Below are 20,180 nucleotides of genomic sequence, written 5' to 3'. Positions count from 1 at the left end.
GCTGAAACAGTAGGCAGACAATACAAGCATGGAAGATGAATGGACAGTAGTAATAATCCAGCTCTGACCAGTCCTCCTGCCACAAGGAAGCTGAGACCATGAAATGGACCCTTATGCTTGAGCGGATATAAAGCAGGTGATCGTAGGGCTCATGGAAGGACACAGAAACAACTGGTAGGGAAGAAAGGAGGAATATTCTGAGCCTCTCGTTTTCAAGGGATCACGAGTAAATTACACACATGAAGAAGTGTCCATTAGCAAAGCAAAGGTGCCATTCACTTTCTGAGTTAAAAGAAATATAGCATTTCTCCTTTCCTCCCACCATACAGGCAGCTCTTCCAACGGTTGCCTGGGAGAGGCAGTTGCTGCTTGTTGCTTGGCTTCTGCAGCTACTGCAAGGGACTGTCACTCTGTTCTCACAGTGACTGGGGACTATTTCTATTCCTGCAAATGGGAAGCTTCATGTTCTCAATTCAAGAAGCAAACAGTGGCCAAAAAAGGGCATGTAATACTCATGCCTGAAAACATCCCTCTGGGGACCAGTAGAGCAGGGGAAGAATCAGAGAGGTGGTAGCAAAGGTTAGCACGTTATAGAGAAGTGTGAGGGAGAAACTGACAGGAAGCCTGTTAGCAGGGGACCTGCATATTCATGTCGACTGTAGAGAAATTGTCTCTGAGGTTTCAGTAGCCCTGTGGGAGGACAGTGATGTGTTTTTGTAACCCTGGATGTGACAGCAGCACCTCCAGACAGAAGCCTATAAAGGGCAGTACAGTGTATATTTTAAGCTTTCAAGGTGATTGCTATCCAGGGAGAATGGGAGGGAGGGGGAATGTATTTTGTAAAAACCAAGTTCTTCATTAACAATAGGAACTCCAGAGGGCCAGCAAATAGCAATCCAGCAGAATCTGTAGAATTAACTCTTTGTCTAGATTGATTTTACTCACTATTTACCTTCTAGCACTCGGAGATGCCTGCTGCCCTGGGGAGGGGTCTGCCTAGGAGTGAAGAGAGGGGAAATGGCAGGAAAGAGGAGGACCGTATGAGCTCAGCTGGGATGGCTTGTGTGGTAATGGGGGAACATAGAAGTTTCATCCCCTTGAGAAATATCTGATTAGGAAGAGAGCCTGTTACATTTCCTGTAGCACCCGAGTAATGTAACAGAGACAGCCTTGATGCCAGATGCTGATTTCACACTGAGGTAGCACCATTCACTTAAATGGAGCTGCCTTTGGTTTACATTGGTGTAATTGGGATCAGAAGCAGGCCCCAGAACTCCGGCAAGGAAATGAACTTTCAGAGTCATCCCACTTTGAATGGGTCAAGAGACAGACTCCCCAGGAAGCTCTCTTTTCAAGTGTGAGGTCCCTCTCTGCGCACTTAAACCCATCAATTATCTATTTTACCTCCTGATCTGAGACTCCAAACATAGCATTTAGGGAACTTCTTTATGCCCCCATGATTGAAAATGGTGTCAGCGATCAGCAAACAAAGGTGTTAGAAGAGGGACAGGTATTTGAAAAGAAAAATTGACACAAGACAAAAAAAATCACAAAGGGAATAAAACCTCAGTGTGTGAAGAGCAACTATCTGGCCATTTGTCTACAAATTGTTTCAAAAAATAAATATTAGATTGTCAGCCTGAAGTGCAACTCGATTGCTTTGTTCCAGGCTGCAAATGGAAGCAATTAGAAAAAATGTCCTGCTCCTTTCACTATCAGCTGCTTCTTTCTACCACAAACCCCCATAGACAGGAGTGAATGTACTCAAGTCCTTAGTAGCGAATTGGTTTACCCTGTCAGTCAGATCTCATTAGAAACTGCAATGCTTCATGCCCGGTAATCTGCTAGAATGTAACATATATTTGTGCTGTGTAATATGTTTGAGGGTCACCACTCATCACTTTTCTGTGCCATTAAAGCACATATTTCGCAGATTTTTCTCCCTTAATTAAATTAAGCTGAGGAGATGAGCTCTTTACCTGCCAATGCAGCGGCATTATGGCAGCAGAAAAATGAAGGCACAAAATTAGGCGGGGGCAACAGATGTGGAGAGGTATGAAGTACTGGTGTTAGCCCCAGTGTAGGGGGTAGGTGGAGCGGTTGCTGGTTCTAGACAGGTTAGGAGAGATGGGGTTTGAGCTTCAGCGTTGAAGCAAAGAGATGAGCTGACTGCTCCAGAGAACATGTCTGGTGTGGCAGCGGCAGAAGGGCAAGTCCTACCAGCAGTGGGGAGCTACCCCAAAGCCAGAAGTGGCAGAGCAGAGAGAATAGCTGCCACTAATGAGAGGGAAGTCATTTTATGTGGCGTACTATAATCTCATAGTTAGAGCAAAGGGCTAAGAGTCATGGGTTCTAATCTCAGATCTGCTGTGGACTCACTGAGCAATCTTGGGCAGGGACTTCCTAATGCTCTGTCTCTCTCTTTCACGCTGTAAAACAAGGGTAATAGAACTTCAATAAATTAATATGTGGCCACCAAGGGCTTCAGTTCTGTCACTATGTTGCCCAATGAGGCTATTTGGAGCTTTATGGTAACCTCAGGGATGGAACCCAGGTCCTCTGGCTCCATAACAACAGGTCCCTACCATCTGATTTAAAGGACATTCTCCATTAGCAGTTAGTGGTATAATGCAAGGAATACACCATAAGCAATTTTGATTCCATCTAGCAGAGAGAAGCAGCATGTGCATGTACAGTGAGTTCATTATAGTATTTTCCTACTTGATACATGTAATCCGTAGACTGTAAATCCGAAGTATTATAGTCATCATTATCTCTTTCCTGCATCCAAAACCAAATCTGAGTTCTTTGGAGAAAGATCAAGGACTTCATTTAGTACTTCAAAAGCTTTGAGTTTTAATTCTCGGAAAATGTTCAGCCTGCTTTTGGACGGTGAGGGGTGATTCTGAGGAATTAGAGTCACGAAGTATGTGTTTTAATAAAAAGTGGAGCATCTTGGTTTTGTTGGCTCACATGTAAACCAGAAAAAAGCTGAGTGGATTGGATGATCCCTGCAATACTGAAAGTGACTGTCTCCTGGGTACAGTACAGCACCAACTTAATGGGAGATGCAGGCCAAGCGACTCCTGTCTGTCCAGGATGGATCCTCTGGTGAAGCAGACATTGACAATTCTGACTAAGATGCAGGAAACATGGAGTTAAGGAGGTGAATTATTGATTCAACACAAGTATTAACATATCTGGCAGATGGAGACTGGCTGAGAAAATTTTGCAGAGTGGCATCTGCAACATGCCTGATTTGGCATTCCTGAACTTTCACACATCAGATGTAGAACTTCAACACACAAACTCTGATGTGGCAATTAAGTTTGTCCCATGATCCTGTTCACTTTAGCCAAGAAAAAAGTGTGAATTGAGGTAGATATTTAAAACCTTAAGTTTTGGTTTTTAAGAGCAATTTTAAAATAATTATATTGAAATTGCTGTGTTTGAACATACATGTATGATGATGATTTATAAGAATGATATTATTCTTTTCAGGAAGCAATCTCCAACGTGTAATTTCTTACTCAAACATTATTGTAGGCTGCAAAGCTTGCCTAGAATTTAAGATTTTTTACTCCAGATCTGAGATCAAATATATCAAGGATATAAAATTCAGATAAGATCTCATAGCACATAAAGGCATTACATCTGAAGCTAAAGTAAGTTCCTTGTGAGTGTATTTGAGTTATGTATCAGATACAAAATTATGCTCCACACACACCCAAAAAGAGAGAGAAGAGGAAAAGAGGTGTAAATAGTGATTAAGCTCTGTGCTATCATGGAAAACAGTTCACTACTTATTGAAGAAACGGTAGTATGTAAAAGACACGCTTGGTTATGCAGTATGGTACCATGTGATTCTCGGTTGCTTGTTCAAATCCAGCGCAGATGGGTAAATGACTATGTTTTTAATCATCTGTTTATTGTTCAGTGGCTTATGTGAATTTGGTTGGCAAGTCAGAATCCACTTCCTAGTGACCAAGTGGTCACATCACAAAAGCCACCAGCAAAATTGGCACTGCATCTCAGCAAAGAGGCAAAGGATCGAGTCCACTATGGAGAGTGACCCCCAAGGTGAATGAAGAGGAAGGTTCAGAAGGGGCAGTTTCAGGTGCTGATAGCATGTCCTTTTCTAGAATCAGGAGTACCTTTTGCTTTCTGGAAGCTTGGAACGTGAAGCCACTCTGCATCTTCTGTTGTTGCTTCAGCTGGAAATCTCACTGGGGAATTGTGTTTTGAAATAAGTAACAGTGCTTCTCGAGTTCTCTATCCTAAATATACCCACATCCTCTTATGTTCTTCTGAGGCAGCATCATACTATACACAAAACTTACTAGAGAGATGCAAACATCCATGGTTTTTCTCATGGGTGGGTCCACAAACAGCCAGGGCTGGACGGTGCTCTTGTTTTCTTCATCCAAGACCCCTCTAGTGTTTCACTGATCTCTCCCTTGCTAGCAGCCTTTTAAGTGCCCCTAGTCCCATCTCACCATGCATCTGTCCCCAGAGAGAGGGACAGAGCACTCAATCCCCTGCTCTGCTGGTGTTAATTGTGCTTCACTGGTGGGCCAGTCGTTGATACTTAGGATGCTTCATTGTAGTCTTGACTTTGGTAGCCCTCTATCCCGTGTCCAGCAGGGAAGAACTTGCAGGCCATTCCAACAGCCCCCAGAATCTTCAGTAGGCAAAAGACCACATTCTGGTTTGGGTGTGTCACTGCCCATAAAAGTCCAGTTACCAGCATTGGCAGCCACTAAAGTAGGCAAGCCAAGAGAATTCATGGGTGAAATCAGAACATAGGCTGGTCCTTTTCAAGAAAATGGAATTTAGGCAATTGGTCAATTATATTGAGTTTTAAAGGTTTTCGGAAGCATCGGCTCCTGACTTCTGCCAGAGCAGGACGTTGGACTAGAAGGACCCAATATCTGATGCAGCCTTTCCCATGTTGCCACGTCTTTTGCTTTGGCTATAAATGAATGAGTTGATCTCATAAGATGTGCCCTTCACCCACCAATAATATTAATTTCTATTCTCATTAAACACTTGCAAATGCACACCACTACACCTCCCCTTGATTACAGCATCAGGCTTTTTTTGTGCAGTTCTGAACCAGTTGATTGTAAATATGGCAGGATTTTGGCCACAGTAATTGTCATTCCCAAAGGATAGCTAGAATTGTATTAGTTTGTTTGCTGACTGGAGCAGTTTTTGCAGTACCTTCCTTCAAACTGCTGACTCTTCTCTTTGGGGCTGCATTCATTTCCAAGTCTCCCCTCATTTCCGCATGAGGCAGGGGGAAAAATGGCTTCATATTCTTTATAAACTGGCATACGGTTTAGGTAATTTTTTCCGATATGCTGTAAAAATGCATGTGTGTGGTTTATTTGCAAATGCAGGCATTAATAACTGATATTTAAACAGGTCAGATGAGCACTATTACTGATATATTTAAAAAGATTTTTTTCCCAATCATTTGAACACTCGGAATCAATTTGAATACAACATGTAAATTGAATTTAATTTTTTTTATATAAAGTTGCACTTATCTGCTTGAACCATTAAATTTACTATTTAATATGTGCTTTCCAGCTCACTTGGCTAGAATTTCACTGCTCTTTATCTGTATAAATTTAATTAGCCTTGATATCATCAGTATATTATAGAACTAATTAAAGATTTAGATAAGTGCTGTGGGTACTTATTTAATACCCTATAAAGTTCCATTTGGAGAGTGAGAATTTCTGTTCTTCGCTTCATTTTGCCAGTCAATGAGAAGCCACCAGGAGAGTCATAGACATTGTTTATGAACAATTATTTAACAGGTTTGAATACTTCTTTTTTGATGCCTTAATATGGATTAAGAAGTTTAATTTTAGGCTTCTTTAAAAAAAACGTTAGCCAGAATTGCTTGGCCCCCAGCTTAGAGTCCTGGAGTCTGTCCCCAAAGGTCATGCATCTGACAAAGTGGGTATTCACCCATGAAAGCTTATGCACCAATATGTCTGTTAGTCTATAAGGTGCCACGAGACTCTTTGTTGCTTTTTCCCTGAAGAGAAGCTCAAGTACAGATCTGGGTGATGGGACATCAGTGCTCTGTTCTCATCTCTGCCACTGTTTTTTTCCTTTGGACAAGTCACTTAAGCTCTTTGTGTCTCGGTTCCCCCATTTGTAAAAGGAGCTCACACCACCCCCACCTCACTGGGAGGAGTTGTAAAACTTAATTCATAAAAGTTTGATGAGCTTGATAAATTTATGGAAGGGATGGTATGATGAGATTGCCTACTATGGCATGTGGCCCATCCACTACTTCTATTAGCAAATATCTCCTGCTGTCAGTGATGGAACACTAGATGAGGAGGGCTCAGAGTTACTATAAAGAATTCTTTCCCAGGGGTCTGGCTGGTGGATCTTGCCCACATGCTCAGGGTGTAACTGATTGCCTTGTTTTGGGCTGGGAAGGAATTTACCCCCTGGTCGGTTTGGCAGAGACCCTGGGTTTTTTTTCCCACCCTCCTCTTCAGAGTGGGGCCCGGGTCACTTGCTGATGGTGGATTATCTGTAACTTGAAGTTTTTAACTCAAGATTTCAGGAGTTCAATAACTCAACCAGAGGTTAGGAGTCTATTACAGGAGTGGGTGGGTGAGGTTCTGTGGCCTGTGATGTGCAGGAAGTCAGACTAGATGATCATGATGCTCCCTTCTGGACATAAAGTCTAAAGAGCCTATAGCATGTTTTGATTTTCAGAGGAGTGCAAAGTAGCATTATTTTATACGTTTTCTGTTATTTCTCCCTTTCAAGTTACATTTCCTTTAACACACCATTTCACTTCTTGAAAATTTCCATCATTATTCCCCTAAGTGAGACTGTTTATATACTTTATGCTTTTTTACTTCAGGAAGGCATTGGTTATGTATTCTTAATTTCCTGTCCTGAATTGCTACATAGTTTTGCACTGCCCTATTACAGAGCTGCTGTCTTTCTTTTCTTGTGTGTCAGTAGCATGTGAAGTGATCCATTATATGGTTGCAAAGTTCTTTGGGTTCTTTTGAGATGAAGGATCATTGTTAGGATCGTTATCATTGTCTGAACAGGCACAAAAGAATGTAAATTGGATTAAGTTAAACAAAGAACATTTTAAAGGGATTATGAGGAATAGTGGGACAATCCCTATCACTTTGTTACATTTAAAACCATGACTGGACATAGCACATAGAGAATACAGTTTAGGAAGTGATCCTGCGCAGCTGATGGAATGGACTCCTTGATGTACAGTAGTAAGTTTTCCATTTCTAATTTCTGTTACACTCTCATGGGCTCCCAGTGGGAAAGAAGGACCAGAACTCACCCTTGTAGGTTCCTGCTCGTTTTAAAACACTGATCACTAAAAATGTGCAAAAATCATAGTTGTCTTTGTAAAGAGTGGGACTGTCTGAGAAATACTGAATTCCATGGGCTCCCCTTTGCCCAGTGTATCAAGTTAAAAAGTCTTGCCTTTGTATTTAGGGCCCTGCACAATGCTGCTGCAGCGGACATTTTAGACCTCAACTCTCCACTGCCTAACTATCATCATGGGAGACTTGAATGCCAAGGTCAGTAAGGACAATACAAACAGTGACAGAGCAATGGGAAGACATGGCCATTCAAGCCATCAAATCCTTAAAAAATGGGAAAGCTCCTGGCAAGGATAACTTGAATGCAGAATTGTTCAAGGTAAATCCTAAATTAACAGCGTATATCCTGGCTCCTCTATTTACATCAGACTGGGAAAGGGAAAAAGTGCCAGATGAGTGGACCAGTGGGGTTATAGTGAAAATACCAACGAAAGGAACTCTCAGTGATTGTAATAACTGGGGTGGTATCACACTTTTATCTGTGCCAAGCAAAGTATTGTGTAAGATCATAGTCCGGCATATATCAGAGGCAGTTGATAGCATTCTCAGAAAAGAGCAAGCTGGTTTTCGGAAAGAGCGTGGATGCACAGACCAGACCTTCACTCTACGAAACATAATACAACAGTACTTAGAATGGCAATGGCAACTCTACATAAATTTCATAGACTTTGAGAAGACTTTTGATAGCATTCACAGGTCCAGCCTATGGTGCATTCTTTGGGCATATGGAATCCCTTTCCTTATAATCAACGTCATCAAAAGCTTCTGTTTCAACTTTTCATGCAGTGTTGATCATAGTGAGCTCAGTTTTGAAGTCAAAACAGGAGTACGTCAGGGGTTCGTCATGTCTGCAGTCCTCTTCAACATTGCCATCGACTGGGTAATGCGGCATACAACAGAAGACATGCCAAGAGGCATTAAATGGACACTCTTTTCATCCTTGAAGACCTGGACTTCACAGATGATGTCGCTCTCCTATCACATTCCCAACACCATAAAAAAGAAAAAACAACTCGACTCAACACATTCAGCCAGCAAATTGGACTGAAAATCAAACGCAATAAGACAGATATCATAACATTTAATATTGCCTCACCATCATCAATATGGATAGAGGATTATATTCTCACCAATGTAAAAACATTCACATACTTGGGTAGCACCATCAGCCAGGACGGTGGAACAAGCCAGGGCCTCTGGAACAATATCAGTAAAGCCAGGAACACCTTCAGGAGCTTAAATACAGTCTGAAAATCATCAAAATACAACACCAAAACCAAACTCAAGATTTATCAGAGCTGCGTACTTTCAACACTACTTTATAGTGCAGAACGCTGGGGAATGAGAAAGTCTGACATGTCCAAATGGTCTTCATTCCATACAACCTGCCTCCGAAAAATCCTCTGTATTTTTTGGCCCAGAACAATCTCAAACCAAGATCTATTGACACAGTGCACCCAAGAGGATATGAGCACCCTCATTGCCAGGAGGCGTGGAGATGGATCGGCCATGTGCTTCAGATGGAAACTGAGTCCATCACCAGAGTAGCAATAAGATGGACACCTGAAGGCAAGCAGAAAGGAGGCCGCCGGAAAACCGCTGTGGAAGCTGAGCTGAAAAACCTGGGGCACAGCTGGGGAACCATTGAAAGACTTGCCAGAAACAGACAGGAGCGGAGGAGCTTTGTTGCTGCCCTAAACACCAGAGACGTAATGGGAACATGATGATGATCCTCCCCTGCCCCCGCTGCTGCAATGCTGGCACCCATCTTTAACCTGTTAGATTTCCTCTCCCGCCCTTATCTCTTGTGCTCCCTACCAATAGAATGTCCCTAAAATCCTTGTTTGCCAACCTATCACCTTCTTGTCTCCCCATTCAAATCACTCCCCCAAACCCTCTTCTCCCATATTGCCAACAAGAAATGAGCTAGGAACATAGGACTTGACGAGACATCCTGATTCATCTAGTCCAGTCCTGTTATCACAGGCTGCCACGTCAGATCCCTATCAGGAGCGGCGCCAGAGTTTCTGGCACCCTAGGCAGAATTTGGGGTGCGGCATTTTGTGCGCTCCCCACGAGGCACGCGGGAGCTTCCAGTTCCGCTCCCATCGCGCTGCCGAAGAAGGATCCTCCGCCGAAATGCCACAGACGACAGCGGCAGTCATTGAGCTGCTCAATTGCCTGCCGCTGTTTTTCGTGGCACGTCGGCAGAAGGTCCTTCTTCGGCAGCGTGACAGGAGCGAAACCAGAAGATCCCGTGCGCCCCATGGGGAGCGCACAAAATGCCACCCCCCGAATCCTGGCGCCCTAGGCAACCGCCTAGCATTGCCTAATGGAAGTGCCAGCCCTGGATCCTATTCATCAACTTACCAAGCTCCATCTTAAAACTAGTTGGTTGTTTGCCCTCTACTACTCCTATTGCCAGGTTGTTTCAGCACCTTACCCCTTAGATAGTTAGAACCCTTCTTTTAATTTCCAGCCTAAATTTATTCATGGCCAATATATATTCATTTGTCCTTGTGCCAACATTGTCCTTTAGCTTCAGTTGTTAAAGAACACATATATACATATGCTCTTACTCATTCACTCACACACTCTCTGAATATATAACTTAGTGGCACCACCAAAATCTTGCACGTCCTTACACTGAGTGACTTATTACTGCAACCTTTGGCTTTCTTTAGCTTGACGCCTATTGTTTGTTGTTCTCACTTGTGGTTAGCGCCTCAAGATAGGTCATTTGATTTGCTTTGTACAGTACCCAACATATTTGTGGGTGCTGTATAAATGACTCCCTACACAAAAAGGGGAGGATAGAATGGGAAGAACGCTTCCTATAATTGATTAAGCCACCACTCAGAGCTGAATCGGGACCTGCGGAATCCATACCTGACTGCCTTGCATTGTTACAGAATTGGTATCTATGTAAAAACATGAATAATAAAAGTGATGTTCCTTATTCTAAACTGACACATTGGAAATCTGAAGGTCTTTCTCTTAAGATGAGAGCAAATCATTCTTAAGAAAATCATGATTGAATTTTGAATTCACCTGACCATCCTCTGAAAAACTTTTCTGTGTGCAGGTCCCGGGTTATAGGTTAACATTAGCATTTAAATGGAGAGTCGTATTAATAGCTCTCAAAGGAGCTTGTCTCGCCATGATTGCCTTTTCAGAGATGGGTTTTTTTAAGTGAGAAACCCTCTTTTTTTTTTCTTTCCTCCCAAAAAGAGAGTTCAAGAGATGATCATTTTTCCCGAGAGGTTTTTATGTCTAATAAACGTGCTCAGAACTGCAGCGTTGTTAAATGGGTTCAGTACTTGGGGATCCGGAGGTTTTGTTTTGAAACCATCATTTTGAAAACACAACCCTTTTTTCTATTCTTTGGCCTCTTCTGCTCGGTCTCTTCAGATTTGTTCTCAGCATGTCTTCCTCTGATCCCAGCACCGCGTCCGCCGCGGATATTACTATCTCCCATTTGTTGTTTAGTACAGAAGGGAGTCACTTAGATCAGTAGGTCTTCGTGGGCCAGATCCAAAGCCTACGAACATCAATAGACAGAGTCCCACTGATGTCATTGGGCGTTGGATCCAGCTCCAAGTGCTCCAAAGATCAAGGTGTAGTGTTTGTCCTCCTACCCTAAATCCTACCGTAAGAATTTTAGGACACACCAGAAAATCCAGATACTTTGGGCCCAATCCCCCAGCCCTGTCGGGTGAACAAGCCTTAAATAAATGGCCCAGTGGCTTTCCATGAGATGAGTTAGGGACCCTCACGCAAGCAAGGGTGGCAGGACTGAGCCTTGTGTTTGCCAAACAAATTTCATGTGTCACAAAGACAAGGTTGGTTCCGCTGCCTGTATTACCAGCTGTTGAAGTGCTTCCCCTGGGCATCCTTTGAACCATCATTGAATTTCTGAGATATTCCATCACTTCCCCTCCCCCACCATAAGCCCCCATATTACTGCCACCAATCTTCTGGGTGAATATAGACAGAGAGGACTGGTCCTGAGGCATCTGTCACCCTCTCCAGCTTTTCCAATTCTAAAGAGCAAAAATAAGGGAGTGAATTAGTTGTTTCCTTCCTCTCCTAAGGAGGTGATTGCTTTTACTGTCACCTGACATCCGGAGTAATCCGTTCTAAGAACTTGTAAAAGATGAACGGACATACGTTCTGCCATACCAGGTCAAGCCAATGAGCCATCAAACCAGGTCCATGATGCTTCTGAAGAAAGCAAATCAAACCAGGCCCACGTCCCCAGCTGACCAGTTGTGCAAACAGGAAAGTTGAAATCCTTCCTGACCCTGCAGTGATCAACTCTCACCAGTGCTAAAGCCACATTGTCAGTAGCTTGGAGGGACCCGCTGTGAGAATGCATTAGTCCTGCTCCTGCACATAAGCAGAATGGGATAAAGCTGGAGTGGGATATGCTCCCCTCCATAGTGGTTGCACACTTGGCTTACTGCCTGAAGCATGAACTTTGATTACCCGTATCTCAGTCTGTGTAATTGCCACAGACTCTTTGTATTGGCTGTAACACTATCCGGTCCCTCTTCAGATCTAGGGATGGTATGTGACAGTAGCTGGTCACACTTTTACTCTGGTGTACCGATGGAGTTCCTCTTGATTTACATGAGTGTAAGGGAGAGCAGTGTCAGACCATGTGTGAAGAACCAATTCCTTATTTGTTTTAAATGTGACCTGTCTTTTGCTTTGCATGGCCCCTTCTTATCTTACCAGGGGAGGGTACACAAAGGAGAGGACTGATTTAGTATTTTTACCCCTTAGAGTCACAAAAACCTTCCTGATTTGTTTGGGCACCAACACCCATATACAGGATTTAATGCCTTGGGTGGCAGGGCCTGGAGGACTGCCTGACGCCTTACGGCATCCTTTAAATCCTGAGATTAGCCTGACTGGGATTTCCCAAAGGCTCTTGATACAGGGAAGATGCTGCAGCTTTACTCAGAGTGATCACGAAGTCATGGGCCCTTGGCAGAGAAGACCCTGCTGAGAATGAATCTGTCCCAGTGATACTCAGACTGAGGCTTGGGACCTGCAAAGTGGCTTTTTAATGTGTCTCCTGTGGCTCTTCATAGCGCTTGATATTAAAACACGGTGTGATGTCATTATTAACCAATCAGGATGCTTTTACTACATTATTAACCACTTGTAGAATACTTGGTCAGTCATTTTGCTGTGACAGTTTATCAGAGAGAGAGCGAGAGAGAGTAAATGAAACAGTGAATTCACACGACTGTGTCTCTTTTAGCTAATGTTGATTGCTAATTTGGCTCCTGAACCACTGAGGTCTGAGTATCCCTGGTCTAGCCCGTGCTCACACAGTTGTCATTATTTATTTGTATTAGCATAGCCCCTAAGGGCCCCAGTAATGGACCAGGCTGCATTGTGCTAGGTGCTGTACAAACACAGAACGAAGAGACCGTCCTTGCCCATAACAAACTTACAAACACACACAAATAGTCCTTACTCTTCAAGCAGCTCCATGACGTCAGTGGGTCTCCTCAGGTGCAAAAGGATTTGTGGGGTCAGGCTCTGATCTATTCCATTCTATACAGGTTCTGATACTGCGACTGTCTTCGTGTATCTGATCGCCTGGAAGAGCTGATCTTCCATGTGGGGGTGGACCCTTGCACCCAAACACAGTCACACTGAAGCTGATTGGAGGCCAAGGGCATTAGGAGTTTTTTGTTAGATGTGTTAATACATATTAGTATTTGGTAACTTGTCTCATCAGATGGTGGAAGAGACTTCTGATAAATATTAATTGGGTTTTTTCTGTTTTAAATGGCAAGATTAAAAAACGAAGTATTTTGCGAAGTTCCATTGAGTGCAGAACAACTCTCCATAACCTGTCTTCCCCTTCTGACAATCAAAAGAACATTTGTAGTGGCAGGCACAAACACATTTCTGAAAGGAAAATGAAGAGCCTAAATAAAAAATCACAGAACAAGAGGCTAATTCCACTCACTCTTTCATATTTCATTATCTGATAACATCAGAAGATGAGTCCATCAGAATTGCTTTGGCGAAGGCAAACAGGAGTGTGTCTGATCAATATTTATTAATACTTTCAAAGACAAGGGAGGAAAAGTTGAGCAGACTCAGTAATGCAGTGAATAATTATTCCTGCAAATCAGGCTTGGCCAAAGGCAATGCAATGCCAGAGAGGCCGAGTTTTCATTTTACCCAGTTAAAAATGCATACCTTCCTTTTTCTTTGTGGGAAATTTTTAATTAAAAAAATAATCTGATTCTGAAAAGAGTGACAGGTGACTCCTGAATTGATTAGGTGCAGATTTCTGCTGTGGAAGCTGAGGGTTTAGAACATGTTACAGAGGAGAAAATAGAGGTGGCAATCTGCTGCTGAAGGCAGGGCCAGTGTTAGTGCTTTTGGACAAGGTTGTGAACTGCTTCTGTCTCCCCGGTGCCAACTCAAACATTGCATGTTGACCACATGGAGATTTAAGGCGGGTTAGCAAGATGATTGATTAGGATGCACCCCAAAACCAGGAGCTCTTATCCCAGGGCGATCAGTGTAACATAAATGCTTCCACAGACAGACAGATAAAAAGGGTGTGGACATCTTTGTCCAGCCTCCTGCTGAAAGACAAATGCGACCCAGCTGCTTGTGCATAGTTTCAAACATTTCAGAAAGTTTTGAAAAGAACAGTTGTCCAAATAAGCTGGGGCCAGGGAGAGCACCAGAAGGTTTTGTGTGCGCATTTTAGCACCTTATAGTGCAGCCTAGAATTAGGGCTGCCTGACATTTCCCTGGGTAGGACTCTGCTTTGGACTGCATATAATTTGGTTGCTTACAACTTCACCAAACTTTGAGCTGAAATTTTCCAGGCTGGGTGTCTGTGTCAGGCTGAGTTGTTTTGGAAAGTTTCAGCTGGAATGGTTCCGCCATTTCTGAAAAAGAGATTAAGGGGAAATATATTGTTATGCCCATGTTAGACAAACCTTCTGGTGACCTTTTCCTTGAGAGGCTCTACTGCCCTCATGCTGTGGTGCAGGGGCTTGAAATTTGGCAGGGAGTGACTGCTAGGTTAGGGGTCTGCCTTTGCCATCCCTATGAAAGTCCACCTCAGTCTGGCCAAATTTATAAACTTCTGAAAAATCTCAGTGTGCACGTGCTCAATAGAAATTTGTTAGAGCTTTGCCGCTAAATCCTCCAAAAGTGGCAGGCATTTCTTGACTTTTGAGTGCTTGACTTTGCAACCTTACTGTTCTTTTAATGTAGAGGGTGAGAGGGGGAAGAAGGGGGTAGGTAATACACATTGAACAAGATTTTCAAACTTACTCTAAAATTAGATTCCTGTCTTCGTATTTAGGCACTTAAATATGTGGTCTGATTTTCCAACGTGTTTTGAGCAGCCAGCAGCTCCCAGGGAGGTTAATGGGAGCTGCTGGTTGCTCAGCGCTTCAGAAAAATCAGACCATTTATTTAGGTGCCTTGATATGGATTTAGGAGCCTAACTATAGGTAGCCATCTTTCAGATTTTACGCCTTTATCATCACAGCATCCTGTTTGCCACAGGATTTTGGCAATGGGGAGTCTCAGGCAAGGAAGGTGAAGAGACTTAGCAAAGACCAAAAGCAGAAGCTGGAATAAAATTCAATAGTCCCATGCTCCTTAGTCCCATGCTTAGCCCACTTTACTGCAAAGCTACTCATGCTATTCAGCTACCCCTGCTTGTGACCAGAGTTCCCAGAAGAAAGTTTGGGAGCCACTGTTCTGTATCATCACAGATTCCCTGACCCGTTTGTCCTGTGTTTCCGGTGGGGATAGCGCCTTGTAGCATCAGCAACATCACAAACTCTCAGGGGACGTCTTGTGATGGCTCGGAAGCGTCACCAGTGAGCTGGCCCTTTGACTCTCTCTAGCTCCAGAAACTTTCTTGACTGTAACGTTAACCCTGGAAGCTAACCAGCGCTCTTCGTTTTTCAGTTTCACCCAGTTGTATGCTCTTAAGGAGCTTCTTTTTATTTCCATTTCCTCTGTCCTTCCCTGCACGCCCCCCTCTGACACACACAGATTCTCTCCCGCTCGGGCATCTCACCGGAACTCCTGTCCATCACCCATCCCGTGTGGTGCTCACAATTGGGGATGAGTTTTGTGTCAGCGTCATTTAGCTGTCAGAACCACCCCCCTTCCAATCAGCTCAGGATGAGGAGAACTTGGGAACAGACTTGACCTCTGGGAACAAATCCCTCAAGCCACAGCGGTGGATTAAGTCTTGAAGGACACAGAGACAGATAACATTTCTGCTGGACTGTAGAGAGACCAGCATGGTGCGAGAATCTAGACAGTCAAAATGTGAGCTCTGCGGCACCTGCACAAGGTCATCAGTAAAACTGATTAGTACTCCAGTCTGCATGCTGGGTACTGTGCGCAGGCAGTGGGGTCTCTCCGTGAGGCCATCCCTGGGGGCTGCACACCAAAGGACCAGAGGAATGTAACATTTAGTGCACCGCTTTCCAGTGGCTCCTCAGATTGCTGTTTTAATGCATTCAGACAGCGGAGAGGAGGCGAAGGTGATCGCTTTCCTGGGCCGTCCCTGCAAGCACTTAAATTATTTACTCCACCACGTCCCACTGCCGGAACACACACAAACAACACAGACTTCACCTTCAGACACACTGCAGCATTCCTACCTTCCCTGGCTCTGCAGCCGGGAGACGTGCAGAGGCCATGGTGCTCATTTGAAATGAGTTCTTGTTGCAATATGCTGCGTGCAAAGAGAAAAGGATCTTTATCCTGCGCTTCTAAGATAGTTGTTTCTTTAGGGTCCATACAAAGGTAAAAGGGTAGTTGGTTCCTAACTGGCAAAGAGAGATTTTCCATCTATCCATCCATCCATCCTACACTCCCTGTGCCTGTGACACCCCCAAAGAAAGGCAGACCCAGCAGCCAGGTCTCACCACCTACCTGGGAGAACCAGCTTTGCACTTCCACAAGTAAAGCGGTGTACAAGGAACTTTCTCCCAGCTGGGGTCTGCCTAGAATTGCAGCACCTGCCACCGCTAAAGGGACTAGGGGTTGATGGAGCCCAGAGCCCTGACTCCTCAACACTGGCCAAAAGGGCAGGACAGCCATGGAGGGAAGAACGTGCTGCTTCCTAAAGAGGATAACCCAACAGCACCCTAAGGCACAATGCTTCCAAAGCCGCCCCCGGCCTGGGGAGCTCCAGCCCGCCTCCACACTGGTCCTGCCTTCGTGGCACAGTCTGGACCTCAGAATCCTGGCAGCATCATGAGATCCTTCTTGGTGAGTATTATTCTTCCCATTGTACAGATGAGGCATCAAGAAGCTGTGTCTTTTGTGCAAGGCCACACATTTATAGTGCCATGTAAAGAAACCCAGTGTCCTGACTCCTAATCTCCTGCTCCAACCGCTAGACAACACTCCCTCCTAGAGAGATCACTGACATTCCCTGATTTTACAAATAATTAAAATGAGCTCATCATGAAATAGGTTTTATTTTTAGGTGTGGGGGGGGGGAGTAAAACCTCTCAACCAGTCTCCTACCACAAACCTAATAGAAGTGCAAGCAAGTGTAATCACTTCTTTCTGATTGGCTGGAACATAGGAATAAAATCCAATCCATAGGCCAATCAAAGCACAACCTTTCCATAATGGTCCAGTGATTAACTGTCAGAGTGGTCAGCATCAGCCCCCTTGGAAAGTGACACCTTGATCACTGCAGTGACTCCTTGCTTAAATTCACGATTTTAAAATTCATTCTTTAATTCAGTGCCTTTAACACTAATTGAAACTAGCCAGATCTGCAGCTTCTGTACAAGCCCTGTTCCCTCATCTCAGCTTTAACTTATTACAAGAGCCACCCGGACCAGATGAAAGACATTTTCATTTTTGTGAATTTCTTTCCCAATTACAATGACATTGACTGACGCTGCATTTAGGGCCCTGCCTGTAAATCCACTCTGCTTCCTATTAGGGTTGCCAATTTGGGTTGGATGTATTCCTGGAGATTTCATCACAGGAATTCTTGGAGACCCCAGGCCAATCCTGGAGGTTTGGCAGCCCTACTTCCTATTAGCATCCATCAGGGCGCAAGGGCATAAGTTCTTATCATGCTAATTGAACCTCTCCAATCCTGAAGGTTTCTGCCCTTTGACCAGGTTGGACAGAGAGTCTGAATGAACTGCTTTGTTTGTACTTGTGCCCAGTGCCCTCTAGAGGCCAGAGTCTAAAGATAACATTCCTGCTGTTACTAACTGCTGGAGAAGATTTTCCCTGTAGTTTTCCATGGCACAGAGGTGTGTTTTACTTGTGGATGAATGGTGTGAGATGTGGAGGGAGGCAAGGGATGTCCTCCTGCACCTATCTGTCTGTATTACCTGTTGTGTCTTGTCTTATACTTCGATTGTAAGACTTTGGGGGAAGGAACTGTCTTTTTGTTCTATGTTTGTACAGCACCTAGCACAGTTAGGTCCAGGTCTATGACTGGGACTCGTAGGCGCTAGCATCATACCAATAATACATAATAACAAATTACAGTGTGTTATAGCAGCAAAGAGTCCTGTGGCACCTTATAGACTAACAGACATATTGAAGCTTGAATGCCCACTTCGTCGGATGCATGAGTGGAAGTTTCCAGAGGCAGGTATAAATATGCAGGCCAGAATCAGTCTGGAGATAACAAGGTTAGTTCAATCAGGGAGGGTGAAGTGTGAAAACCAAGGGAGGAGAAACTGCTTTTGCAGTTGGCTAGCCATTCACAGGCTTTGTTCAGTCCTGAGCTGATGGTGTCACATTTGCAAATGAACTGAAGTTCAGCAGTTTCTCTTTGAAGTCTGGTCCTGAAGTTGTTTTGCTGCAGGATGGCTACCTATCAAAGCGTGTTATAGTGTAAATGGATGTATTGATTCAGAAGCACCTGGGATCATGCTCATGGCTGCTTTTCTTGCTTGCTTTACAGGCAGTATTATGAGATGCTGTACAACACGGCCGACGAGCTCTTAAACGTAGTGGTGGATCAAGGAGTGAAGTACACAGAACTGGAGTACATCTACGCCTTGAGCTTGCTGCACCGTAGCCAGACTGGCGTCGGGGACCAGACAACCCAGAACATAAGACTGCAGCGCCTGAAAGAGATCATCTGCGAGCAGGCTGCCATCAAACAAGCCACCAAGGACAAGAAAATCACTACAGTGTAATCCATGCCATCGCATCCCAGAATCAGAGCAGCATGGGGCACCGCCCCTGCCTGCAATCTGTAGTAGCTATTGATAAAAAATGTATGTTATGGGTGGGGACATACAGTCTGAGGTTTGGGTTTGGGTTTTTTACACTTAATCATGCCAAGCTTCCCTAATGTATTATCCTGAGAGCTTGCACTGATCTCCCTTCATCAAGAGGAAACTTACAAAGTTTAACCCTGATGAAATGTGGATAGCAGTGGGGTTGGGGGGGGATAGGGGTGCAAATGAATATCAGGCTGTCTCTGAGCTATTGCTGCTTTGCCTTGGTTTCTAAAGTGGGTAGCCAGCTGGCAGGGGGGAGGGACAGTGCGGGGAAGGATTCTCTCTTTGTTAGTCTGATACCATAAATGGAAATTCGGCTCCAACTAGTGGAAACAGCACCATGACCGTCAAGGGCAGATTTAGAGCTAATTTGTGAAATCTTAACTGTCTTGAAGTTGTCTCAAGATTTTGTTGATTTGAGCTCTGTCAACACTGTTGCTCTTCTGTACAATGCTATGTAGGTGCATTGATTTTATTATTATTATTATTATTATTATTATTTTACTGCTGTTTCCATTGCAAAGAGAACTGGTTGCTAGTTCCTGACGGGTGGAACTTGGCTTTCATTTTGAATGATGTTGAGCCAATTCACATGTCATTAGAGGCAATGCACTGTCTCATCAGTTTCAGTTTCTGCTGTTCCTCTGCCTCAGAGCCATGAATCGTCAGTTTCCAGAGGTCAGCCTGTTCCAAATAATGATGGAAGTAGTTGGAAATTCCCTGCCTGATAAAAAGTTAAATTTGCAAACTTCTTCAGAGATTTAACTCTCCCTTTCATAAATATCACTTGAGTCAGTCACCCACTTGAAAGACACACCCCAATTCACATCACTGGTACTGTAGCAGACGTGTACTCAACAGTAGAGGCCAGGGAAGGGAGGAGGAGGCAGGTTCAGAGTGCCTACCTGTCTGAAATGAGTTTCTGACCACCATGCTAATCTGTTGCCGCATCTTTTCCCTCTTTCCTTCCACCATTCACTGCTCACCCACACTGGAAAAGGATCCTTATTCATCATGGCTGATGGATTTCTTCCAATCTTTAACACCAAGTGTGCATTGTATTCATGTTTTTGAGAGGGAAATTGCCACCCAAGGTTTGGTGTCGTGTCCTGGGCTGTGTTCTCTTTGTCCTGCAAAACTGCTTGTGCAGCAGCTGTCTTGACAACTGCCAAATTAAAGAATGTTTAAAGAATCCTTAAAGATTGTTGTGGAGGTTTTTTAAATTATTGTTATTAATCTTAGCATTTATTTTGTACTTGCTCAGCACTTGGCATCTAGGGATTGTCCAGCACTTTACAGATAGGTTAAATGAAGCTTATATCACCCTTGTGTGGGAGGTATTCCCGCCTTTGTACAGATGGGGAAAATGGAGACACAAAAAGGGGACGGGGAAGGCCCAAGGTCACTCAATAAAGCTGAACCAGAAGTAGACACCATGACCCCTGCTCTAACCACTAGACAACAGCATCTTTCCAACTTCTTAATAGCC

The 20,180-nt window shown here is 44.0% G+C and overlaps 1 protein-coding gene across 1 annotated transcript in view; it reads left to right on the top strand.

Annotated features, from left to right (window-relative positions):
• The window catches only part of EXOC4 (exocyst complex component 4), a 619,611-nt gene extending 599,726 nt beyond the window's left edge, over nucleotides 1-19,885 (top strand). The window contains exon 18 of the mRNA XM_050936809.1: nucleotides 18,367-19,885. Within this exon, the coding sequence (XP_050792766.1) occupies nucleotides 18,367-18,604 (238 nt within the window). The 3' untranslated portion in view covers nucleotides 18,605-19,885. The remainder of the gene's footprint in view (nucleotides 1-18,366) is intronic.
• The last annotated feature ends 295 nt before the right edge of the window (nucleotides 19,886-20,180 follow it).

Source organism: Gopherus flavomarginatus, chromosome 1 (genome assembly GCF_025201925.1).
Source record: "Gopherus flavomarginatus isolate rGopFla2 chromosome 1, rGopFla2.mat.asm, whole genome shotgun sequence".
NCBI classification, from domain to species: Eukaryota; Metazoa; Chordata; order Testudines; family Testudinidae; genus Gopherus; species Gopherus flavomarginatus.
The sequence above is the reverse complement of the archived record's forward strand: the minus strand, read 5'-3'. Positions and strand labels throughout refer to the sequence as shown.